Source organism: Toxotes jaculatrix, chromosome 17 (genome assembly GCF_017976425.1).
Source record: "Toxotes jaculatrix isolate fToxJac2 chromosome 17, fToxJac2.pri, whole genome shotgun sequence".
Lineage (NCBI taxonomy): Eukaryota > Metazoa > Chordata > Actinopteri > Toxotidae > Toxotes > Toxotes jaculatrix.
Window position 1 is genome coordinate 16,545,593 of NC_054410.1, and position 26,547 is coordinate 16,572,139.

At 42.3% G+C, this 26,547-nt stretch overlaps 1 protein-coding gene across 4 annotated transcripts in view; it reads left to right on the forward strand.

Moving 5' to 3' along the window:
* Positions 1 to 26,547, forward strand: part of ralgapa2 (Ral GTPase activating protein catalytic subunit alpha 2) — an 88,794-nt gene that overhangs the window by 25,786 nt on the left and 36,461 nt on the right. For 3 of the 4 annotated variants that reach the window (XM_041060166.1, XM_041060170.1, XM_041060167.1), the window contains exons 7-33: positions 156 to 271; positions 675 to 813; positions 1,892 to 2,100; positions 2,742 to 2,987; positions 3,218 to 3,400; positions 3,757 to 3,888; positions 4,012 to 4,160; positions 4,282 to 4,393; positions 4,646 to 4,883; positions 5,410 to 5,604; positions 8,438 to 8,560; positions 9,012 to 9,097; positions 9,199 to 9,289; positions 9,564 to 9,737; positions 10,533 to 10,712; positions 11,415 to 11,608; positions 11,769 to 11,867; positions 12,495 to 12,650; positions 16,367 to 16,495; positions 17,982 to 18,110; positions 18,290 to 18,348; positions 18,489 to 18,597; positions 20,470 to 20,580; positions 20,843 to 20,911; positions 21,216 to 21,353; positions 23,698 to 23,875; positions 25,412 to 26,243. In XM_041060166.1, the coding sequence (XP_040916100.1) occupies positions 156 to 271; positions 675 to 813; positions 1,892 to 2,100; positions 2,742 to 2,987; positions 3,218 to 3,400; positions 3,757 to 3,888; positions 4,012 to 4,160; positions 4,282 to 4,393; positions 4,646 to 4,883; positions 5,410 to 5,604; positions 8,438 to 8,560; positions 9,012 to 9,097; positions 9,199 to 9,289; positions 9,564 to 9,737; positions 10,533 to 10,712; positions 11,415 to 11,608; positions 11,769 to 11,867; positions 12,495 to 12,650; positions 16,367 to 16,495; positions 17,982 to 18,110; positions 18,290 to 18,348; positions 18,489 to 18,597; positions 20,470 to 20,580; positions 20,843 to 20,911; positions 21,216 to 21,353; positions 23,698 to 23,875; positions 25,412 to 26,243 (4,576 nt within the window). The remainder of the gene's footprint in view (positions 1 to 155; positions 272 to 674; positions 814 to 1,891; positions 2,101 to 2,741; positions 2,988 to 3,217; positions 3,401 to 3,756; positions 3,889 to 4,011; positions 4,161 to 4,281; positions 4,394 to 4,645; positions 4,884 to 5,409; positions 5,605 to 8,437; positions 8,561 to 9,011; positions 9,098 to 9,198; positions 9,290 to 9,563; positions 9,738 to 10,532; positions 10,713 to 11,414; positions 11,609 to 11,768; positions 11,868 to 12,494; positions 12,651 to 16,366; positions 16,496 to 17,981; positions 18,111 to 18,289; positions 18,349 to 18,488; positions 18,598 to 20,469; positions 20,581 to 20,842; positions 20,912 to 21,215; positions 21,354 to 23,697; positions 23,876 to 25,411; positions 26,244 to 26,547) is intronic. The other variant, XM_041060169.1, reaches the window with a different exon arrangement.

Here is a 26,547-nt window from a genome sequence, read left to right on the forward strand (position 1 = left end):
TTTTGCAGCCTTATGTGATTGTGAGGTTTATCGTTGAGGTCATTTAAAAACATAATAAGCTGATATCAGTTTGTCTATGTTCCTTTTTTTTTTTTTTAGTGGAGAAGCCTTGTTTTCTAATTCAGGTCTTTTTTTTTATCTCTGAATCTGAGTAGCAAAAGTGGTGCCCGAGGAGATTACAGCGCTTGTTCCGGCTGTGGTGGGAGAAAAAGTTGCAGATGACCAGACTTGTTACATCCTCGAAACCCTGCTCAAGTACATGGTCATTCAGGTAATAACTAATTTTGCTGGGAAAAGACTGCACAACTCTTTGCCACCTGTGCCTAAATTGCAGATGTCATAACTGAATCTCAAATTTGGAATCTGAGTTTTTGAAATTCCCTTGTTAGCTTGAGGTGGTCACAGTGGCACGGGTCAGGTAGTTTGTAACCTGTGTTGTATACACCAGTAAGAGAAAAGCTTAATACAGTATCAGTTGTTAAGTGTGTAAAGTTGGAGTCTGTTAATCTTACGTATACCCAGTCCAAACCATTTCTCCTGTGTATACTGTTTCTTAGAGGAACCTTCAAACTATTGTGTTGGAAAAACTATACTGTCACTGTCTGAGTGATGCTGGAACCATCTCCTCTCCCTGTAGCCTGACCTTGTCTGCCTTTGTGCTGTCTGTCTGCCAGGCATCCAGTTTAGAATGGAAGAACAAAGAGAACGAGAACACAGGCTTCAGGTTTCTCTTCAGCCTGTTCAAGAAGTACTACCTTCCACATTTATTCCCCTCCTTCACCAAACTCACAAACCTCTACAAGCCCTTATTAGGTAAGCGGACATATACATTTTTACCTTTATACAGAAGCCTTTTCAAAGTGAGTCTGTTACTGCAAAGATATATGCACTGCACTTCTCAGACTGCTGTCTGGGTTGTAAAATCTCAGTGTGACAGTTTGCAGTGTCTGCTTATGCTACATTTTTGTGGGGGGGTAAAGCTTCTGTTCAGAAAACTGTCATACAGTTCATTCTCTGAAATGACTATAACCATTTCCAGCTTCATGCAAATCAGCATTTCTTGATTGTAAGTCTTCAGAGCTCTCTTTTTTCTTGTAGTAAGCAGAGGCTTCTCGTGAATAGCAACAACCCAACAAATATGTTTAAGTGCTTTTTATGAGTGGAAGTAGCTCTGACCCACACCTCCAATCTGGTTTCATTGATTGGACCTTGTCAGCTGAACAGTTTCAGTGAAATATGAGTCTTTGTGATTGAATGAATTTCAGAATATCTTAGAATTTGCTTTGTCACCTTTTACTTTAGCCCTCGAGCTGCATGGGCTTCACAAGTTTGTGCAAAACAACTAATGACCCAGGTTATCCCAGTATGATTTGACAGTGCTTAGCTTTCTCAGTCTACAACTGCCTATACAGGGTCAGTGGGGTTGAGGTCAGGTGGTTGTGCCGGAAAGTCCATGGCAGTCAGGACTCCTTAGTCTTCTATATGTGGGTTTTCATTAATTCGTAACAAGTTAAACTACCAAAACAAATGTATTTTGTCTACAAGAGAGAAAGATGTGCAATGTGTGTTGTGCTATGGGGGCTCCAAAAAAGAAAAAAAGAAAAAAAAACTGATTCTGAATGACAAGGGTATAACAAGTGAACAGATAGAAATAAAAAAAAAAAAAAAAATGTACTGCATGTTCATGGTTTCTTGGTTCACGGCTTCATGGTTGAGTGAATAGTTTGATTCATCTGGAAAAACTCTGAATACCTTCACAGCCAGACCTTTGGAGTTGATGTTTTATCTCTCTTGCTCTACTCCTTGTGTGCTTTTTTCCTTTTTTTTAATTAACTCTCCGTCTGTTACCATCCTCTATTTTTCACTCGGTTTTCCTCTCCTCCTCCATCAGACCTCCCCCATCACAGACCAAAACCCTTGTATGTGCCAGTGACGCGGAACAATGAAAGCACCTTCTGCACCAGGGACCAGTACCTGGCACCCCGTGTGGCCTTCATCACCTGGCTGGTCACCTTCTTCCTGGAGAAGAAGTATGTCAGCAGTGCTGCTGCGGCGCAGAACGCCAAGAACGGCACTGAAGTCATTCCCAAACTCATCCACGTGAGCATGACAGGACCTTTCTGTTGATTTCTCACACTGCTGTTGAGCAGGGAGGAAGTACATATGTTTTGAGTGTATTGTTGTCACAAAAACCTTGAGCCCTTGTATCTGTATAAAGACACCTGAGCACAAAGGACTATGATTTTCACACATTTTTTATCCACATAAATGTTATGTCCACCTTAACTATATCATTGAGAGTAGGCTAAAAAGCAGAAACATGTCTCCAACACAGACTACTTCCTCCAAAATGATGATAGAACTGAATCAACACCTCTCTAAGATAGTTTCAACCAAGACTTAATGAAGGTAGAATTTAATGCAGGACTGTTGCGTTAGTTCTGGCTAGTTGTATTAGCTAAGTGAAGTGTATATACAGGACTGTAGTTTCTTGTTTTGGGGGCACTTTGCCTTTACATAACAGTAAATTTAGTGACAGGAATCATGAGAAGAGACAGAACTGACAGAATGATGATTAATACAGTAGCCCATTCTCCATAAAAATGACTATAAAATACAACTAATCAACTATGGAATTTCTAGTCAGTAAGACTCTTGTGACCAATTATTTAACTGTGAGTAGTCAGCCTTATGGCATACTAAGTGACTTTGACTTAACACCATCTCTCTGTGGTGGCCAGACTGTCACTGCAGGCAGTAGCAGCCAGGAGAAGGATAAGGATAAGACGTCGGATGGGGATACGAATGGACCAGCGGGGGAACCCGAGAAGAGCCACTCCAACAGCAGCACGCTATCAGACCGACGGCCCAGCGATTCCAGTTTGTGTAGCATTGAGGAGGAGCACCGCTATGTCTATGACATGGTGCATGCCATCCTGCTGTCCACCAGGGACAATGTGAATTTTGTCAACGAGGTCTTCCACCAGGTACAGTGGGGTCAACAAGCAGCATTTCTTCATTTGATGTTGCAAAAATTAATTTCTCTGTAGCTATTGTGCAGTTTTTATATTGGCTCATGCTGACACTTACACTGCAATTACATGTACTATGTTGCCCTCTGCTGGCCATTTAACATATCTTCAATATCCTTCTTATTAACAGGTTACCCCTCACACTGAGTAAGTTAAAGATAAAAGTCCATGTTCTCTCTCCTAAGGCTTTCCTGCTGCCATCCTGCGAGGCATCTGCAACCAGGAAGGTGATCAAAGTGTACAGGAAGTGGATCCTGCAGGAAAAGCCCAGCTTCATGACAGAGCCTGACACAACTACCCAGGAAGATGAAGTAGATCACAGCAGTGAACAGATACTCAGCGCCGAGACAAAGAGCATGCATGCACAGGTAAAGAGAAATCCAATAAATATGTAGTTTCCTATCATACATACTAATGTTGTGAGGAAAGAAAAGGAAAAGGCAAAAAGGATTAGTAGTGTAGTGTAATAATTATTTAATGGTTTTCTGGTCTGATTGGTTAGCTTTAGCTTTTCTTTTTTTTTATTTGTTGTTTAAATGTAGGTCACAGACTGAAAGCTCTCACTATTATAGTCTCAAAAACAACCAAGATACACATGACAGCACCATAAGATGTTTTTCATAACAAACATAGATCCTCTTTAATATAATGTGCATAGTATCTGTCTTAGTAGCTTAGTTTATGTCTGCTGAACAACTGACTAGCCTGCCTTGTCTTCTGCAAGGCCGAGAGTCACGGTCACAGACGGTCGTCCAGCTGGGGGAGGACCTACTCATTCAGCAGCGCCATCAATCGGGGCTTTCTCACTGAGGAGCAGAACAGGGACATCAAGGCTGGCATCCAGCCCACACTACAGGTCTGTCTCTATGTTCAGAGGTGTGTTTTTATCCTGAGATCAGAGCACATGGTGATTAGAGTGAGCAATACTTTGTGTTTGTGTTTGATTGTTTGCTCATCCTCACTATTTGTTTGTGTGTAGGTGTTCCTGACCAACTCATCCAATGTGTTCCTGTTGGAACCCTGCCAGGATGTACCTAAACTCCTGGAAAACCAGGTTGAAGTGTGCAAGGGTGTTCTTAGTATCTACCGGCACATGATCATGGAGCACACGATGAATACACAGACATGGTGAGTGAGATGTTCAGATATACATGGGAAGATGTTTTATTTTTTTTCCATTTTCTTGTGAGATAATCCTTTATGACTCTCAAATGTCATTTGATTAGATTTTACTGTCTGTGTTCTGCAGGGAGCAGATGCTGCAGGTACTGCTGAGGATCACTGAGGCAGTGATGAAGAGGCCACAGGAAAACCAAAGAAAAGACAGCTTTGCTGAAAGTTTAGCATCTATACTCTTTAGGGTATGTTTGCATGTGCTTAGCTTTACATTAACTGATATACAGGGTATGTTAATAAACATTTGTTTTTCACAAATTTACTGTATACTGTATGTGTGTGTCTAGTTTGGGTTGTTTGCTAACAAAAAGGCAAGAAAACACTGCATCAAATTAGATGTAGCAGTGTGAGCTTCATGTTGTCACATCCTACCAGGGGCTGTAATTTCTTGCGGCAACCCTGTCTGTCAATTCTAATTCATTCTGCTGTTGTCTCAGACCATCATTGTGGCGTGGGTGCGAGCCAACCTGTGCGTATTTATCTCCCGGGAGCTATGGGACGAGCTGCTGGCAGTGCTGTCCTCTCTTACCTGCTGGGAGGAGCTGGTGACAGAGTGGGCCAGCATCATGGACTCGCTGACGGCTGTGCTGGCACGCTCCGTTTATGGCCTGGACATGGGCAACCTGCCTCTGGACAAACTCAGTGAACAGAAGGAGAAGAAGCAGAGAGGACGTGGTGAGGGAGAGAAATGTGGGAACAAAAAATGGGAAATGAGATGGCTCGAATTTTGGTAAAAAAAAAAAAAGGTTTGAAAGTGACTTTTGGAAAGCTAGTTCTGGTTACTTTCCAGCTGAGCCTTATTTTATGATTGGATATGTTAGTGTCTTTCACTTTGACTTTTAAAACTCATTTCTGTTGATCACTGACTCAATATTCTAAAACACAAAAACATGAAAAGAGGAAATGAGAACTTTATAAACGCTATATTTCGATTTGTGAACATAAATCTACATATGTGTAATGGATCTTCTGAATTGATGTCTGATGTTTTTAAGACTGCCATAGTGAGTGCTCAGGTATGACGCCTGACAGCCGCTACAGCAGTGTTATATTCAAAGACTGATTTTTTTTTTTTTTTTTTTTTTTTTAAGGTCTGAAATAGCCACAGAGAAGTGTCTCCAAATATAAATCTGATAATCTGTTAATAAAAAATGTACACTGACGCCTCAGTAATCAGCAAGTGTTGCTCTCTCTATGTCAGGAGTGATCCAGGACTCCCAGAAGGCGGCGGCAGCAGCAGCAGCAGCAGTGGCACGCTCCTTCTCACTGAGTTGGAGGAACCAGGGAGAGCAGGTCGGGCCAGGGGTTCAAGAGCCCATGAGGATTCGCTCTGCCACTACATCAGGAGCTCCTGGTGTAGAGAAGGCACGAAACAACGTCCGACAGAAGGCCTCTGGTAAGTACCAGTCTTATAAGCTATAACAATATTGTGGTGCTATTGTGCTGTATATTACTAATCTATCAAATCAGGCAAAAACAAAATACAAAGGGGCGGCTTTTATAAGACCCTCCAGATGCATGAAGTATTCCACATCCATGCTGTATTAATCTTCTGGCTTTGTGTGGGCCAACAACACAATACTGATAACCCTCTAGGAGCACAATGTCACACCATAGGGTTTATCAGCTGTATTTACTGCGTGTGAAAGCCTTCAGACAGGTCCATGTGTACGCAAGCCCAGGTGTCGTTGAAAGGCCCAACACCAAAGACAAAGAGACTAGCAGATGGCCCCTATTGTTTCCTTCATATGTCTCTGGTCAATGTCAACATGTTTCCATGTCAGCTCGATTGCGGGCATACAGAACAATCCCTCGACGGCATGTCAGAGGCCAGCTTTGGACACTCATTGTCATTAGCTCGATTCAGACACTGCAAACACCCCTTATCTGATGGGAATGTGGCAGGCTAATTATAAGTTGAGCTGGAAGGCAGTAGTGTAGTAACTAGCTGCAGTTCCTGTCTTGCTTGTCTTAATTTTGTCTAGACAGAATCTTAATGCAGAGGATAAAAGACAGAGATGATCCCTTTTCTTTTCCTGGCCATTACGCCTCTCTAATTACTAGCAACATACTGAAATGACGAGCTTGTTGAGCTAGGAGCAGATGTATTTGTGCCTGAAGGATGGAGTCTCAGAAAGGGTGTGTGTGTGTGTGTGCTGACACATCTATTATGTGTCTCGTGAGCATGTTTATGCACCTATTCTGTTAGTCTGTTTACATGTATCCGTGTATAAGCAAAGATGGACATTAAACACTACGGATTCAAATTCCCTTCCCTTTCTTTGGCCTAATTGGATTTCTCCCACATTGATCTTCAAAGGCCCGACAGCCCTCCTCCCTACTCCTCAAAAGAAGGCCCACACATCAATTGCATGGCAGTTTTTGATAGTTTCATTAAGAGTGTAATTAATGCTCATTAATATGCATAAATGGGAAGCAGTGGCGGGCTGTAGCAGACTATGTATCTCTCTCTCTCTCTCACTGAAAGGCATAATTAAAGTGTGCTGAAAGCAGACAATAGAACTGTCCTCTTTCATGGCTCGCTTTGAGATTAACCCTGAAGTGCTGTCCAGACACAATGGCAATGCCTCAGCATTGACAACTGTCAAAACTTGGCTGTACTTATGCATGCAAATACAAACTAATATTGTTCTGAGATCGTGTCTTGATAAAGAAAAAGGCTGGATATGTCATTAGGGAGCTCATTAAGCTTCTCCAACTACTGAGACCCAGTTGAACCAGCTCTCACTGTGAGGTGGGATGATTATCTCTGTACCTTTACCAGTTTACATCTAGGATGTAAAAATCACAAGAGGATGTGTTTTGGCTGGAAATAAGATAAAATATAGTATTCACAGTCTGTGCAGGGTTAATTTAGCCCCCTAAACACATAAGAACTGAAAACACTAGTCTTAGAAAGCAGGACACAGTATGTTTTTCTTAACAATGGGCTTCTGGTAGAACAATAAAAAAAGAAGTGATAGTTTAAGCTATACCAGAGTAGTTTTATTAAATGTCAAGTGACAAAATAATGACTGATAGGGCCAGGTCATTTTTTTCTGTCTTTTTTTTTCTTTTTAATTTGATTAATTGTAGTGTGTTATGTCATATGGCACCACTATAGCCTGACAGATACTGTTTTTTAAGCCTGATACTGACATCAGTATTAGTGATTTTGAAAAATCTATTGACAACATATTGGCTGATAATGAAAAGGTCATTTAGGAACCATGTCTCCATCAAACTGAAATACTGTCAGTGCATCCAGCTAACTTATGGTCCTGCTGTTGTGAATTTACAGTTTCTGTGCCTTCAGTTTGGTTTCAGTCTTTTTTTTTTTCCTTCCCTCGTAGATCTTTTCCAGGAACTGTTTGTTCTTTTGTGAAATTTCTTATATTCAGATTTAAACAATCAGTGATGTAGACCATATTGAGGTGAATCTCTGGCACTTCATTGCTTTATTTGCTCTGCGTTCCCGATCAAGAATGTATTTACCAGTGGAAGCACCTTTGTGGCATCCTGTACTTTGCTGTCATTGAACACTGTCTTCTTCCCTTTACCTCTTCTCTGTTTCCACTGTCTCTTTCTTTTTCCTCTTCTTCCTCTTCCCTTGATGGAAGCTAAGCGAAGCCAGTCCATCAGCAACTGTGTTCATCTATACGAGGCTTTGCCCACTACTAAAAGTGTTCCTATGCTGCTCCACACTGTGAGCTCTTTCTTGCCTGGTATCTCTTCTGGTAACTCTGCTTGCTCTCACAGACTCTCAGGTAAAGTGTATTCTGAGAGCTGCATGTGTTTGTGTGTTTGTGACCTCCACCCTACGTCTCCATCCACCTGCTGTTACGATCTCAAAAGTCATACTTGACCAGTGTCTGTATCTGTTGTGACAGTATTTGGCACCAAGGTTTATGTTTTAACAGGAACTTCAGACTGTCGTGTGAGTTGAAAATAGTAAAAAAAAAAAAAAAAAAAAATCTTTAGGGAATTCCTACATCATGTAGGAATACAGTCTGTAGCAAGAGTATGTCTGCATCACTACTGCATGTGTGCGTGCCCCAGTTCCTCCCTAATGTCCTCATGAATGTATCAAATCTTCATCTGTACAGTTCCTGTAAATCCCTTAATGATAACAAAAAACACACAGTACCCAGTTTGTTTCCATTTTAAGATTTCTGCTATCGTAGTTGTCCTCTTGTGGTCTAAACAACGTGCTCTTTTTATCCTGCCAGATGTGGAGGAGTGTCAGCTGTCCGAATGTGGTGTAGAGGAGGAGCTGGGAGGCGGGGATAGCCCTCTGCCACGTAGCAGTAGCACCTCCGACATCACCCAGCATCTGTCTGATACTTTACCAGGTATATGCAAACAAAACGCACACATTTTTCACTTCTGATCTTTAATGAATCAACACCCTTTGTCTAGCATCAGGATTGTGCTTAGATAACATTTAGCTGAGCTACATGTAAGCGATCAGATAATTCAGTGAAAAGGGAAAGAAATCATTTGCCAGTTTCATAATTACACCCTTCACAATTTAATGCAATCCAGTAAACATAGCCTGGCAATTTGTTATGTCTACTATGGTCAGTTTTTGTTGACATCAGGTGAGATACTACATGTCGAGATATGGGATCTGCTGAAGATTCAGATTTATATGTGGAATTAAACATTTAATAAGAATCTCTGATGTTAAAAATGAACCCTAAAACTAATTCCACTCATAAAGGGTAGTAGTGAAGCATCTGGCATTTTTTAAGATAATTGTGGTCTCACTGTCTGTTTATGACATCACCTGTTGCACTTCAGCCCAGAAGAGAGAGTACTCCCCAACTTCCTGTGGCTCTGACAGCAGAACATCTGAGGGCAGGAGAGAAAGCAGTGAGCCGCCAGTGGTGAGAAGAATCATCTTATACAATAGCATTATGTAAAATGAAGGAAGTAGGTTTTAGCTATACATGTATATCTTCTTTAATACATATTTCTGTGTTCCCAGATCCTCATCCAGCGGAGCAACAGTTCAGCTGAGACAGAGTGCAATGCTGAGGGACACACAAACTACACAAGACCCAAACTCAGAGAGAAAAGTTAGAGATTACATCACTAATTATTCCTTTAAAATGGTTCACTGTGATATCTGTGTAGCTGTTTTAATTTAAACGTTCCACATAAAGATTTGCTGTTTCTAAATTTAAAATTCAGTTTAAAAAAAAATCAAAAGTTATATCAAATAAAACCCACTCTTTGCATGGATTAATAGTTTTCCCTACACAGCCAGTACCTTCCATCTCATGCTCCTCTCTATTAACCTTCTTATACTTTGCATGTCCTTTATCCACTTCATTCACCCACTCTACCCAGGTGAGAGTATAAGCAGTGAGACATCCAACGGCTACCTCAATGAAGCTGAGGTTACCTGGCAGGCCTTTGATGAGGAGGCTGACACTCAGTCCACACAGTCAACCCACATGGACGTGACAACCGACCCCCAGAGCCAGGGGAGTCTGCTGCTCAGCCACAATGAGGCTCTAGCAGGTATGGAAACTGAAAAGAACTCAGCCTGAGCACCTAAAATTTATTTATTTTTGCCCATATTTGTTCCAGATGCCAATATATTTTAATGTCTGTGCCATGGCACATAGACTGACCTTGACTTTAAATTTTCGTTTGGTGTTCAGTGTCAGTTAAATGATTTTATTCAATTAAGACTGATTGTCCTTTATATAAAAGTGCTGAATTGCACAGTGCAATCCTATGTAAACGTTCAGCAGAGTGGAAAAATGAGTTGAAAGAGTTCAGCAGTTCTGCATGTTCATCTGAGGTGCGTCCCATCCCGCTGGGGTTTTGGCGCCTCCAGTAACCTCACCCTTGATGGATTAGTCATAGCTGGGTAGAGTGACCCGGTAAGGAAACTCGACCTGCCCGTCAGTATCTGCTGCAGTGCTTCTTTGGCTAAGCCGTTTAATCTTTTAAACCTGCCGACAGCTTGTGGTGAATTTTGTGAAGGGAAAGTGACCCGTGGTCATTGGATCGATAATTAATATGAAATTGTAATGTTTGTTATTGGTGGTTATGTGCATATTCATGTGAAAATAATCAAAATACTTCTTCAACTTTAAACCCTTCAGCTTTTAGTCCCCCCCCCCCAGCCATCATTACTGATGGAGAAATGTTTGTTACCCCGTCCCCTTCCCACCCTTGTACGTGAACTTTTGTTTGTGTTGTCCTACATTGTGGTCATCAAGAAGTTGTCACTCTTCCTTTGTCCCGCTGTGCTTCCTTCCTCAAACCCGGTTTTATCCCTTTCCCCTTTCTCCTCGTTTTTTTTAGGTCCTGAGTGTGCCCTCCCTCCCCACTCTGCACCCCCGTCCTACCACCACCACAACCACTACCACTACCCCCAGAACCCCCCCGCCTCACCAGCCCTGCTGGTGCACACAGAGTGTCCGCGGGACTGCCCCCTGGACGACACCATGCATCAGTCTGTCTTACACATGCCACACCACTTGGGTACTGCTCCCTAGCTGCTACTCATCATATAGACCATAGAGTCCTCATTTACCATTGACTCTACATGTTCTATAGAGCTCTGTATTTTCCAGCCTTACTTTCCCTTCCACTACTTTTCCATGTTTTTTTTTTCATTCTCCCATTTTGCGAATCATGGACAATTACTTAATTAAATATATTAAATTACTTTTTTCCCTTGGAATTAAAAATTGATTCCTGTGCATCTTGAAAGGGCTTTAAAAAAATCACCTCAGCTCTACCACATACACTTTCCATTCCTGTGTCTTTTCCAGGCCTTCACTCCCTGTACTCCCCACCATTTTTTCTGCTGCCCACCAGGTGGCACTGTCCTCCCACAATTCAACCTGAGTTTGTTTGGATGATGCATGTGACTTTTCCTCTTTCCCCAAAAGTGTTTCAGTGCTTCGATCAGTTTCAGTGGACAAAGATCTTAGTACTTGGATACATTTGGGCAAATCCACAGGATTTGGTCAACAACTGGGTTTATTAATATTTAGTTTATTGCAAACTAGTCTCAAAACTTTTTATAAAAGCTGCATTTGTTGACTGAATCCTATATCCTCTCCAATAAAATTAAATGGATTCATTTTATATTAGGTACTGGCAGCAACTAATACGGATGTTACCAAATAATTTACTCAGTAACTCAAACCACCCCATATACTATCTCTGACCATGCAGACAGCAGTGAGTGCCTGGCTGACGATGTCAGCATCATTGCTGGTGGGACCCTGACTGGCTGGCATCCTGATTCAGCCTTTGTCCTGTGGAGGAGGATATTGGGTATCCTGGGAGATGTCAACAACATCCGCTGCCCAAAAATCCATGCCAAAGTCTTCTCCTATCTCTATGAGCTCTGGCACAAGCTAGCCAAGGTAAGGCCTACATATGAGGCATGTCCTCTCAAATAAGGATAAAATACACTCCCTGTCTTACAAAGAGAACTTTTTCCTGTAAATTCTTAATCATCAGATCATTATAAAGGTTATGCATAAAGACTGTGTTCACTGGTTGAAGTTAAACGTGTGCTTACAGATCCGGGACAACCTTGGGATCAGTGTGGACAACCAGTCTTCCCCTCCCCAGCCGGCCTTCATCCCTCCTCTCCGAATGCTTGCCTCTTGGCTCTTCAGGGTAAGAAACAAAAAGCAACTATAGAAGTGAGGGTTTGAATGAAAGTCTGTTTTAGTTAAGCAGACAGACAGTGAATCTATCAGAGGCTAAATAAAAGTCTGTCTGCTGCCACATCCTAAATATTATAATCTTAAGTGTTTTTATTAAATGTCTATAGCTATTGAACTTGTTCTGGGTTCATCATTGCAACCTCAACTGCAGATGTAAACAATATCTGGTAGGTGTTACCCTGAAACAGTCTTCTAATGCTCAGTAAGCAGTGTGATTACATTTCCAGTAGCAGCAACGAATAAAAAAAACAGGATTTAATGGCGAGCTTTAGCAGCGACAGACACTGTCACTAAACGGACAATTAAATTAGCCACATCTAGTCAATCTGTTCCAGCAAAAACCATGAAAACAAGAATGTTGCCAATTAAAGTCAAACTCAAAATTGGTAGTTTGTCACACTGAATTCACATTAGTTGCAGCTGACTCCGGAGATGAGTTTCCAAGTTTCCACAAGAACAATAAAAACCAAAACGTTTCAACTTCCCAAACCATCCCTGCAGCAAAATAGATGTTTAACATGTCAACATCTTTAACTCCTCATAATAAAACTCACCTCAGCACCTCTCTCCTCCACAGGCCACCATGCTGCCAGCAGAATATAAGGCTGGTAAGCTGCAAGCCTACAAGCTGATCTGCGAGATGATGACCAGGCACCAGGATGTGCTCCCCAACAGTGATTACTTGGTGCACCTCTACTACATCATGCACAAGGGCTTCACCAGCGATGACCAGGTACAGCCAGCAGGTGGCACCTCAGTAAAGTTGTCATTTGTCCTTCTATTCAGCACTAGATGGCGCACCAGTCAAACTCATTTGACATGTGCACAGGCCCTGTCTAAAACCTGATAAACAGTTACTTGTAGTTGCCAATGTACCATCTACTTTTTCCTATGTGATGTGTCATTTTCAATGACTCAGTTCTTCCTGAAATCTGTTGTTAGTGTAATTCAGGCAAACACTTGACTTATCATTGCATATGTGCACCTAATGGTGCGTCAGTAAGAATCAGGGGCATTTGGAATCAACTTGAGAACCATTACTGACAGGAGGGAGGACAGGGGTCACATAGGTGCCCTGCAATTTCTGACTGTTGAAGCTCAGTTTTGAAAACTGCCTGCCAACCAGTGGTGATGAAGAATGCTTCTGTGTTTTGGCATCTTCCACCTCCTGTAGCCACACCTTTTCTTGTATTTAAATCTGGCTTTGCTCCATTCCTTCCAGACGAAGCTGAGTGGAGATAAATGGAGTGCCCCAAAACAAAGGACGGGGATAAAAGTGTGTGTGTGTGTGGGTGGGGGGCTTGTTTTGGATGTGTGTGTGTGTATGCGCCCTTCTGATTGGGTTTCTATTGCACCTTGGCAGTGCGACAAGCTTGTTAGAATGTTTTCCATGTCGTTAAATAATGTTTTGAGCCCCTGCCGCGTATACGTGATTAATTAAGGATTGACGTCTGTCGCGCTCCGTTAGACTGACACGTCGGCCAGGGGCCCAGAGTAGGCTGGCCTGCCTGCCTGTGTGTGTACGCGAGTGTGTGAAGGAGCGGGAGGGGAGCCTGGGGAACGTAGTGTAGAGTAGAGCAATGAGGGGGGCGCACTGAGGGACGAGGCAACATTCTCCAGCTTTTGTTATGGCTCTGTATAATGCGTCAGGGGGCCAGAGCCAGGCTGGCCACTGAAGCATGCTCAAATTGGCCGGAGAAAAGAGTCCTCACGCCACACAATAGAGGACAGCCGCACGCCTGCTTAACATAAGAAAGTGGCTCTTACTATACCCCTCCTCCTTCCTCTCTGCCTTTACCCACAACCCCCACCTCACCCAGAAAAAGGAAAAAAATATACCTTTTCAAATTCAACATACTTACATATTCTTTAATGTTCATTTTTCAGTCATCTTATATGATTAAAGTAATCATCAGTATAGACAGGTCTGCAAATTGTCTAATACGATTGTGCATATTTCATTCGTTAATTATATTGTTTTTGTGTGTTTAGTGTTGGTTTTTAAATGTAATATGTACAGAACATTTTTGTATCTTAAAATACTCTTAGCTTACAGGTCGAGTATTTTCTTTAGACTACCTGTTTATCAAGTAATAAAATCAGTGTTAAACAGCCATGTTCTGTTGACAACAAGGGGAATCCCAGTGTAAATGTTCACCTTTACAATCAACTAAGCTTAAAAGAAAATGACAGTTCCCTCTGAGGGATTCTCCTTCCAACTGACAGAGTGCCAAGGTCGGGGCTATTGTCCTGATTGTCTGTCACTCTCCGGTCACTGGTCTCACAAAGGCATGAACGATGCACAATAGCAGTAATCTATCTAATAGGTCCTCTGGACTTCAATAGTCAGCAGCATATTTTGTGACGTGTACACAAACATAGCTCCTTTTATCACACCTGTTCATTTTGCTTAGGTGAAAGAAAGCATGGATCAGTCATGCACTTAAAACTGTTAAACTTACAAGGGCTGTTATATAACATGCAAGGTACAAGTGAGCAAACAGTTTTCCTCAGCTGTGCTTCTGGAGTAAATCTACCTGCTCTTTAACTTAGTGAGGGCTTGTATAATTTGCGCACTGCCAGATTAAAATGTGACAGTTGACCTCAGTGCCACAAACGTGGCTGCTGATTAAACCTCTCACCTTAAAGTTTTGCAGGTGGATTTTGTCCCTTCCCTAACAGCTTGTGACGGGAAAGCCCCACATATTCATAGTGATGATAGTGGTGTTGAACTGCAGCTGTAAATCCGTCTCGTGCTAAACTGGATACGTTCAGACGAAAACTTTCCGGTGCTGTGTGGAGTGATGTAATGCCGAAGTGAACCCTGTCACCCCGGGGGGGCCAGCAGGTGGACAGTGTGTGCTTTCCTGGAGATGAGGCCAAATGAAAAGGCCCGATGTGGCTCTGTTCAGAGTTACGTTAATGCACCTTTTGTTGATGCAGGGGCCATTCCTACTGCCATCACAGAGCCACATGCAGAGCTAAATTCCCATTTCTATACACACACCTCAAATCGGGTTCCCACTACTTACACATACAATAGAAAACACTTTGCATTCTACATTTGTGGCTTCCTCTAAAACGCTCTTTTCAGGCAATCAAGCAACAGTTTGTTACATGCTAATTACCTCTGACTGCACTGCACATTATGCCTCAGAGGTCAATTACCAGCAAAATGAGGGTAAAATGGGCCCTCAATCCTAAAGCTCTTCCCACCAATTTTCCACATGCAGTGCATCGTGTTGGTTTGACTTCCTATTTATTGCCTCTGCGTGTTTATTCTAGTCCTCTTTTGTTCACCTGCATTCCCTATTTACCAAAGCTTCAGGTGATTAATGTCACAGATAGATAGGTGGAACGGTGCGTGCATGTGTGTGTGTGTGTGATTGAGAGAGAAATTGTGTGCCTGTATGTTTGCTAAGGTGCCCTCCGGTTCTGCTAGAAACAGGCTGATGTTTGAACTGTCCGATTTACACAACTTTATGGCCAAGAAGGCAGGTGTTTCTAGCCTGGACCTTGCCTTTGTACACAAATATGCAAAGTCATGTCTCAGATAAGGGAGAGAACAATCTTTCTGTCTTACTGAGTTGCTGAATTCTCATACCATTGTTTGTGTGTGTGTGTGTGTGTGTGTGTGTGTGTGTGTGTGTGTGTGTGTGTGTGTGTGTGTGTGTGTGCGTGAGTCTGTTTTTGTTGTTTTTCAAAGTAAATCAACCTCTTTGCTGCAGCATTACTATCTAAATATAGAATGGAAAAACCTGTTAACAGCCTTTTATGCTCTTGTCTAGCATGGTATTACAGTGTACATACTTGAGCAGTTTGTGTGGAGCTCTCTGCAGTACAGCATATGTCAATGTTGAAAGAGCACCCATCTGCCACTGAGCCGCCTGTACCTCAGCAAAACAATACCTTGTCTCTGGCTTTAATTACAGGTTTGCTTGTGTGTGTGTGTGTATACATGTGACTCACAAAAGTTGTGGTCTTTTGTTCTCTCTCTTATCCTCTGTTAACAATCCATCTGCTGCCCCTCTCTCGCTTTCTCTCTCTCTTCCATCTTTCTTTCCCGCTCTGTTCTTTTTTTTTTTTTTTTTTTTTCTATCCTTTAGTGACATGTACTGTTGAGTGCCTTACTCTCCTCAACACACTTAAAATACTTAGCTTACCTGTTGGAGGAAAAAGCTTTCTCCCTGCCATGTCTCTCACATGGTGGCCCATTTACAAAATATTTCTGTTACCGCTCCCCCACACTCGTACCAAATGCAAAAAAAATCCCATCTAACCATAAACATACTGGAGAAGTGCTAAGATATTCAGTGTTCGTACTAGAGGGATGAATGTTTATTACTACATCAAGTTAAGTCAAACATGAAAAATGTAATGTAGAAATGGCTTGCCACCTATTAAAATGTATTTTCATTTACGTCTGTCTGTGTGCACACTTGTCATCAGGATGTTTTGAACACTATCATCCGCTCCTGCTCCCCTCGATTCTTCTTCCTCGGCCTGCCAGGCTTCACCATGCTGGTTGGAGATTTCATCACTGCTGCTGCCTGCGTTCTCAGCTCCGTCTCCCCAGAGGTACATGCACACTCTTAATATTTACATTTATTATGTGAATCAAGCTGGAATCTAAGAAGTCATTCACTTTTATTCATATTGAAAAGCTTTCTGGAATATCATCGAAAGGACTCATGTTTAAAGGTGCTAAGTACTTGCTGTTGTTGTGGAGCAGATAATTAAAGAAACTTAAACAAATTGCAAACACAGAATTCCTTCTCAAACCTGTTGATTGTCAAGAACTGTCAACATTCATTCACTCACTCACTCGTGACTGACAGCTCTATGAATAACGATGTGCCCCTTAAATAATTTTCTTGAATTTTGCAGCTTTTTGACATTGAAAAGTTCAAATTGTTTTCTGAACTCTAGAACTAATAAAAGAGACACTGAGGGACAAAATAACACAAATGTTTGAAACCTCTTTCATTTGTTTGGCTTGCAAGAAAATCAAGAATGCAATTTTTAAGCATGAAAAAACTTACTGCACTTCTTGTTTCATTGGACTTTAGTGCTGGACTGAGCAACTGAGACTTAAAGCACAAATTATTCTTGATCACTTTTGCCATACAGTCAGTCATTATGATAATTCCTTCATCTTTGTTAATTAAATAAGTTTATTGCGCAATTTCAGACATTTGAATCTAAAGTCTGCAGATGTATTTGGAAAGCAAAGAGCAGTTCTTAACAGTTGGAACAAATGACTGATTAGTCAGGCAGTTTGAATAGAAAACATTTCATTAAATGCATAAGAGCATCGCATTTAAAGTGTTAATAAGACTCTTTGTCATGTTTAATTAACTGTGGAAATCAACGTGTGATTGCGGTAATCATGGTCTTTAAACACAGTGGGCGATGCCATAAAACAGACGCAAACAGGTGATTGTTGGGAGTCCTACGCACAATATTCGGCAATCGTGTGCTTATGTGCATTCACACGAACACACAGACTTGATGTGAACATTTTGGAGAACTGTGACCTGATTTGGAGGAATTTGGAGAGATTGTGCTCATAGACTGATAAGAGAACCATTTTCTATTTAACACAGTGTGCACAGCATTAAACCTAAACACTGGCAAATTAATGTTGACTGTCGCTAAGTTCTAAGTATACAACATGACACTGCTGGGACATGTATACTTGCTGTAACCTTCATTGCCAGATAATTTCATATCTCCCCTCATAGACTCATTATCTGTTTTCACAATAACAGCAACTCATCAGGTGCAACAACATGTACAATCTGCTGAGAGCTGCATGCATCGCGCATTTAATTAGTCATTTTGTTGTCCAACACCTACCATGTGTCAGGAGATTCTGTTGATCAGCAGAATCATGAATAAAGACGAAATTAATTCTGCTGGATCCCTCCAGCCCTCTTTTCCTCGGATAGAGTGCTTCCTGCTTCCTGGAAGTGGGTTGTTTTCATGTAGCTTTAGGGAATTAATGACAGCAGCAACAGCGTTTTTTTTTTTTTTTTTTTCTTTCTCTTCTCATCTCTACCAGGCTCCGAGGATGGAGGCTCAGACAATCCTGGGCTCTCTGGTGTGTTTTCCCAACCTTTACCGTCAGATTCCTGTACTACAGCGTGTGCCTGGCTCTGATGACATTGTTGTAGGCAATGAGGATATCAAGGTAAACGGTCAACCTGTGCTATTCTGAGAATATGGTAATGACACAAAAAAAAAAAAAAGAAAATGGGCATACTGCATTGTTATTGGATGTAAACATACATTACATTGACAATGTTAGTTTTTCACATTAAACATTAATTAAAGTGGATGGACTAGATTGTGTTGTCTTTGTTTTTTCAGGACTATCTGGTCAACATCCTGCTAGAAACAGCGACAAAGGAACATTGTGAAGGGGCCAGGTATGATTAGCAATATTGTTGATGCTTATGTTTTTCTTAAGTTGCATGGTCTTTGTTATTTTGTTTGTTTCTGAATACATTTTATACTGTTGAAATTCTATTAAATTTACATAAGTTTGTACTCTGCTCCTGTGATTCAGGTGCATTGCTGTGTGCAGTCTGGGTCTGTGGGTGTGCGAGGAGCTAATGCAAAAGAACATCCACCACCAGGTTAAAGATGCCATCAACGTCTTGGGAGTAACACTAAAGGTCAGTGACCACCTGAGACAAGGAAGCTTCATCACATCATATGTTTACAGTTTGATACCTAATAATCTATGAGAGCAATATGATTTATAAAATACAATATAAAATACAACAACCCTTTCATGAGTGATTGTGATTTCATCAGTCTTTTTTTTTTGTTTTGTTTTACCATGCAAAAGCCCTGTAGTGTATAGCTCTAACAAAAAAATGATAGTTGATTACATAAAACCTGCAGAACAATGTCTACATAGTGAACATAGGAAATGAGAGAGAATAAAACATGCCCAGTGATGTGACTCACGGGTATATTTTGGAAGAGCCCCCTTTTTTCACCCTGAGTGAAGAGATGCAGAGAACCAGTGGAGCCTGTGTTTTTTTTTTCTCATGGAAAAGGGTTTGGGGCGGTGGCGTAATTTCCAGGCGGCTCGCTCTCAGTAGATGTGGGCCAATTTAAGCAGCTACATCTCCCAGCTTCCTGCTCGAGCAACCCCCCTTTCTCTAATGGAGCAGTAATCACTCCCCTGTACAACTTGACACACAGACTCAGCCAGCCCCAAAATAGAGGGTATAGGCTGGGTGGGGGATCTAGGGGGAAGAGTGGCACTGAGAGTCTCTTTTCTAAAAGCAGGTGCTGAACTCTCAGGGCCCCTTTTTGTGTTGGGCCATTTCTGCACTCCCCACATTGTCTGCCCTTGTTACATGTTGAGAGGCATTCAGCTGGAAGAAATGGGAAATTCTATTTCTCCACAAAGAATTTCAAATCACTGAAGAAATCAACATTTGAAAGAAAATTGTCAATAGCTCAATTCTTTACTCCAATGAGTCTGGAGAAAATGAGTCATGGTTTAAAGTGGAAATGAAATTATGCTGATTATCTGCACAGTAAGTGAAAAACTACATTTAAGGGAAATGACTATGAATTCTGACACAGTCAGTCTATGCCTAAACTTTTCCTCCTCATCTTTGACCAGCGATGTCCCTCTCCCCACTTTTGAATTTAGGTTTTTAGGTGACCTAAATCCAACAGGGAAAAGTATAGAATAAATTATCCTTGTATATTCTAAGTGTTCCTCATGGGCAAGTCTGAAAGGTAAATTTAATAACGTTGAAGTCTGGGAATTGGGAAGTAATAAATGTTCTGCCTCAGGAATACGCAGCGCAATCAAGCCACTTTGTGTATATGTAGTTTGTGTGCTTATGTGCATTAATGAAGTTGTGTCCATTTTTGAATCTTACCTGTTTTTGTCCTGGCTGTAAAGACGTCATCAACAGCATCAATATTAGTAACAGTTTTTTTCAGCTGCTTAACTGCAGAAAAAGTACAGGGTATCTGTTCTGACAGATTGAACAGTGTAAGAGGCTCCAGTGTTATTTATTCTATGTATATCTTTTGCAGTCACAAAATTTGAGACAGGCACATCATGTATATTCCTGATGCTTTGTTATTGCCTGTTCACCTTGTTTATATAGAAATCGGCTTGCCAGAAATCTCGAGTGTTGCTTGCAGGGAAATAAACAGAAAAAATAAACTGATTTGCTTCGAAGCAACTTTGTGGTTTGATTTTAGAACTAGGAAAAACAGCTCTTGATAAAAATCACATTTTTTAGTGAAACAAGCAAGAAAGCAAATCTGATCATGGCCAGTGACCACAAAAAATTGAGTTACAGATATCTTCGCTCAGCCAGCAAGAATAATGGGTTTTGCAGTGAATGCTTGTTGTTCTGCCCCAAGAATGAACATGTATAATAGAAAAATACCGGCTTAATATCGACTTTTATTTTTTTCTCTGTTGATGCTGCTTACTGTCTAAAGGAGCATGAAGTCCTCTTCATGAATAATCAGTCCTTGTCCTGTTCTCTTGCTTGTATGTCCAGTTTGGAAACAAAGCCGTGGCTCAGGTAGCCTGTGACGTGTTTCAGCTGCTCATTTCTCACTGGGAACATCTCAAGAGGTTGGAGTCCACTCTGCCGAAGAAAATCATTGAGGTAACGTTCGCATACTCACACCTACATGCACACAGTTACATTCCCAGTAGCCATTAGTGGCCTGTGAGAACGCATCATAAGTAAGATGAGAAATTTGTCTTTAGTCACTTTAACTTTTAATACTCAAGTCTTAGTATTACTAATGCATATGCAAACTCTACATCCTGTGGCATCACATCCATTTTAGCACACAGCCCTGACTCAGCTGATGAATAGGAGTGTGTCATCCAATTATCTTTCTCCTTGTTTTCACCCAACACAGATCTTTGTGGCCACAATAGCCTTTTTGTTGCCGAGCGCAGAGCACTCAACAGTGGAAGCAGACAAAAAGGTACATGTTGGAAAGGAGGGGGACATGAAATTGCTGAGATCTAAAGGCCCTTGATCTATCATGTTGGAATGGTGCATTTGCAGAGGAATGTTTGGACTGAAGTGCTTTGTTCTCTCCTTTTTTCCTCTTTACCTCTTTCTATCTCTGCATTTTCTGCCTCAGCAGCTCTCCTCTGTTACCTGTTGTTTTTTTCTGGAACAGGCCTGTCTCTTTTTTTGCTGTATTAATAAAAAATTTTTATGTTTTGATGTTGGTTAACCGAACTAAAAAAAAGGGACCTCTCTGTACTGCTTTGCCTCCTCAGTTGATGGTGTCACTGCTGCTTTGCCTGTTGGACTGGTGCATGGCCGTTCCCTTGAGTCTGCTGCTGGAACCCATCACCATGCCTTTGGTGGAGGACCGCACATCCCACAAGGCCCCTCTGCTGGACTACATCTACAGGGTGGGTAGCCTCACTGGCGAGCTGAGAGTTTCGGGTTACAACAAACAAACAGATTTGAAGGAAGCCAACTTTTAAAGCACTGAGTGCTTTCTAATATCCTCTGAAACGTAGATACAGACACAACAACTTCAGCTTTGGCATCTCCCACCCCCACCCTGCCACATGGGCCTGCCACTTTAATTACACTCACCTCCACTGTGACCTCATGACTATGCCTCATTTAACATTATAGTGGCACAACAGCATAAAAGTTCCCGCCATAGCATGCAGTTGGCATTTATCATATGCAGGAAATCCTTACAATGTGCTTTGTAGTAGCATATACTGCATTTGATTAAAATGGGCAGAATATTCAGTATTCAGTCTATTTCTCTCTGTCCTGCTAACCCTTTATTTTATGGTCTGACCCTGAGGATGAGGGCCAAGCTTTAGGCATAAATGAATGAGGTATTATTCATTCCCTCCTGTCTGGGCAGATGCAGTCAAGGGCAGATCTTTGTAAGGATGTCACCCCTGATAAGAAATGGTCCAATTATTCAAACAGTACCCTTTGTCCACTTGATAAGCTCAGGCAATAAACGCTTGTCCTGGAGATTTGAATGGAATATGTCTTAATATGAGAGCAACTGCAGCTGCTATGAAAGCAAAGACAATTAGGCATGATTGGTTGTCTATCAGCACACAAAAGGCATGAGCCCTCTGGGTTTCATTGGAAATAATATATTAAGCAAAGGCATCACAAGGTGTGACAATATCAATGAATTATCAAGACCGAAACCTATACATTTCTACAGACACATTGGCTGTTAATTATTCTCTATACCAAGCAGAGAATAGCTCCTCTAATAGAAAACACCTCCCCTTTATTCCATCACTGAGCAGAGTGTGACACTGACAAGGTAACTGGGTGTCCATTTATTTTCCCAACGTCTTTTATTTGCAGTTTTATTGTTTAAAAAAAAAAAAAAAAAAGCTTACAGTCTGCTCTCTTTTAATCCTGTCGAACACGAGCACGTTACATGCACACATCTGATAATATGCTCGTCATGGTGTTCATCCTGAGATAGAGAAAAGTGAGAAAAGCAACATTGCACTAGACCTCATTGGTTCACTGGAGTTCTGCTCAAGCTTCTCCATCTGCTCTCTCCGCCTGCCTCAGCAGCCAGCTGCACCACCCCTGTGTGTGTGTGTGTTTGTATTTGTGTGTGTGTGCGTGAACGCACCTGTATGTCTCTGTTTGCCTTTTTATTATTTGATTTATGTGTGTGAATAGGCGTACTCATGTATCCATACATTATGTGCTTCTCTAACTACAGTATGCTTGTTGCAGTGTGTGTTTCCTTCCAGGAACTGTTGCTATGCGAAGTGCAGTCACTTAGTTGTCAAGCACAGCCGTGGGTTTTCCCCCTCCCTTTCTGTCTCTCCACCTCTCCACAGAGGAAGCTCTTTGGGGCTTTGGTGTAGCAGCTGTTTGGTTCAGGTCTTTTCAGCATCAAGCCTCCAACCCCCCCCCCCACCCCCCCCCCACCCCCCCCCCCCCACCCAATGCACCCAGAGGTCTGCTCAGTAGAATCATCCACATACTGTCTACATTGCCCCACACAATACTGTTTCAGATGGCAGGGCCAGCCTGCCTCTCTGAGCGTCTCTCAGCCAAGTGTGAGCGTATGTGTGTACTGAATGGGATTAGCCTTCGCATGGCTTTACCCAAGTTACTCCACTCTGAATGAGAGGCCCCCCTCATTTACATACATCAGGCATATGTTTTACTCCCTCGTATGCAGCACCTTACCTCCACTCAAGATTATACAGTTTACAGGTGTGTTTGTATTTCTGTGCAAGTGTGTGTGTGTGTGTGTGCGTGGTTGTTTGTGGTGGGAGCTGAGTACAAGGATAAAGTCTTAATTAAATCAAACAGTGTAAACCTGTCCAATGGCTGTAATCAACTGCCCCAGTGCGCCTTATCTAGCCCTGCCAACGGATGCTCTGCCATCTGTTATGTAGATCGATACACTCACACATCACAGGAGAAATGGATTAGTGGCAATAAAGACCCTCTTTTCTCTCCTTCTCTCCCTCCCTTCCACCACCGCCTTATGATGTAAATGGACCATATATGCCCCCTTTCATATGGTCCTGGATTGTGTCAGTCTAAACCAGGCCTGCAGGAGTGTCACTGTACATTGTCTTGCCAGCCGCCATTATATCTAATAGGACGGTGTCTTTACACATCAGAGTGGAAGTTTAGTCATCAAAGTGTCTCTCACTGTCATACTGTTAGTAGCCAGGCACACTTTATCTGAGCATAATCACTAAGTCCTGCCATTTTTCTCCTGGTCCTCAGGTGCTGCACTGCTGTGTGTCCGGCTCCAACTTGCACACCCAACAGAGCCACTACCTCCTCACCCTGTCAGACTTGTCCTCTGACTATGACCTCATGTTGGGTCAGGTTAAGAGCTTTGAGCCACCACCCTCCCAGACAACCACTACCGAATTCGGCAACCTGCTCACCGTCGCTGAAGGTAAGGGCACATATGCGTGCCATCACTGCATCCATACGGTGGGGCTGGAGTCATCCTGAGTCCCCTTTTAATACCTGCTGTGTGTGAGATTACGCTTGGCTGGTTCATGAAATAATGATGCCGGATTTATTGAGTGTATAGCACTATGTGTGTGCATGTGTCTGCATGTATGGGCACACATGCATGAGAGAGCTAAAACTAGCAGTTCGTGGTTATTCCCAGCTGTCACCATCACAGCTCATCCCCCTAATGACTATCTCTGATCACACTGCTTTGTTTCCACACCATAACTGTATTTCTTACAGAACACACAGACATATATTCTCCACCTAAAGAATCCGAAAAAGATAACAGGGAAAAGCAAACTCTAAGTAGACCATCCATTTGGAGCCTCTCCATTAAATGTCAATATCTTATTAAAAGTATGAAAAGGAAATCAACCATCACAGGGAATGGAATGTTCGCATTAGTGCTCAGCCCTAGAGAGAAGGCCCATTATGGGGTTTTGATAAAAATGTGATTTTTTTTTTTCTTCTTCTTTTTTTGTGACCTTGTGATTCCATTAGGCAATATATTCCTCTCTCTCTCTCTCTCTCTCTCTCTCTCTCTCTCTCTCTCTCTCTCTCTCTCTCTCTCTCTCTCTCTCGTGTGCTCAACTTCTGAAAAGTTCTTAGAGCCCAAATACACAGTGCATATGTCTCCTGAAACAATGTAAGATTTTTCAACAGCAGCTTTTCCCTGGAAAATTTCACCACACCTCTGCTTTTCGGTGCACAGCTGCACTGTGTCTTAGTAGAAATAACAAAACACTATCAAAAGGGCAAACCAAAGAGTGCCGGCCTAGTTATATTCATGCCCCCACCTCATATTGATCAAGTCACATCAAAGGGCCAGCGCATCTCTAATGCAGCTTGGCCTGCTTTCTAAAGAGCTTTCTGCACTTTGATGGGGGATGATGGTATTGATAGCACTGTCACAATGCAAGAGTGCATCTTCTTGTTTTTCCCACATCACTGCGGAATAAAGCACGGCATGCCTTTCACTTGGGAGTAAAAACCTGTGCATTTACATAAATGCAATTCACTAAGTAGAGTCCTATTCAGAAGCCTGCAAAGATGTTGGTTCTCATTACCACTTGGCTAGTCTCAACGCTTGTCCATTGTAAGAAGATTCAATGGGCTTTTCAAAGTTGTCTGTCATGATTAGATGTTACCTACTTAGAGGTGTGCTGGCCATCATATTGTGAGAAATGAATAAAGTACCCCTGTTAGTAGTCATAAATGAGATTTGGCTTTGTGTAAAAAGAGCTAACAGAGATAATAGCATGTCTGCACACAAATATGGAGCTTTTGAAATATGGTTAACAAAGTCTGCTTTGGACATATTAGAAAAGATACCATGTGCAGCTTTATTTTAAACCCATCAGTAACTTTTACCATTCATCATGTTTTGCACTTTCTCACGCATATTTTTCTTTAGAGATGATCTTAATGTTTTGTTTTTTTTTTCATCTCCCTGCCCTCATTCATCCTCCAGAAAAGCGACGTCGGAACATGGAGCTGATACCTCTGACAGCACGGATGGTCATGACACACCTGGTGAACCACCTGGGCCATCACCCGCTGAGCGGCGGCCCTGCCCTTCTCCACAGCCTCGTGAGCGAAAATCACGATAACCCGTATGTGGAGTCGTCCGAGCTGTCCTCTGAGGTCTTCAAAAGCCCAAACCTTCAGCTGTTTGTCTTCAACGATAGCACGCTGATGTCCTACCTGCAGATCCCTGCTGAGACACCCACCGTCGGCCAGCCCCCCCAACCTTCTTCCCAAGTGCGAATCATTGTCCGGGACATCTCGGGCAAATACTCATGGGACGGCGCGATCCTCTACTGCACCAACCAGGAAGACTCTGTTGACATGGGAGTTTTTAGTCCAGTCGACCGCCCTCTTTCTACTACCACTGTCACTCACAGCAGAAGCCAGCCCTGCTCTCCAACAAAGGGACCGCACAAAAATCATTGTTCGGTCTCAGACTCCCTCTCTGACTTCTGTGAGGAGGAAGAGGTAGACGTTCTGGATAAGCTGTTGGAGGACCTCGGCCACAGCAGCCCAGAATGCCTGCCTCAACCACAACTCAAACTCAGCCAGCCAGCCCCCTCACCCCATGGCATGAACATGGAGCAGGAGACCGCCATCCTGGAGGCCATTCTCCGTCAGACTCAGCAGGAGGAGGAGCAAGTGAGGAGGTGGGACGCTGATGTAAGCTTTCGGGCTGCCTGCCAGAGGGAACCCTCACACCAGGAACCAAAAGCTCCTTTCTACTTCTGCCGGCTGCTACTTAATGACCTTGGCATGAACTCTTGGGACCGCAGGTAAACTACCAACTGTAATTGGTCTGGTTTGCACTAGAGGAAGAAAGAGACAAATGGAGGAAAGTGGTATTGTAAGAAATCACACAGGGCTGTGATGCCTCTTTCTGTCAGTATAAATTCTGTATCATTCAGTCTACGAAACACATCTTAAATGTAGAAAGAAAAAAATGAAACACAGTTGAGTTAAGAATAATCTCTGCAGTCTTGACTATTTTTGTACCCGGGTTACTTGCTTCGTCCTCAGAGTAACTCAGCTGTTGGCTCATTACTCAAAAGGAGAAAGAGCAAAGTTAAAAGCACACTG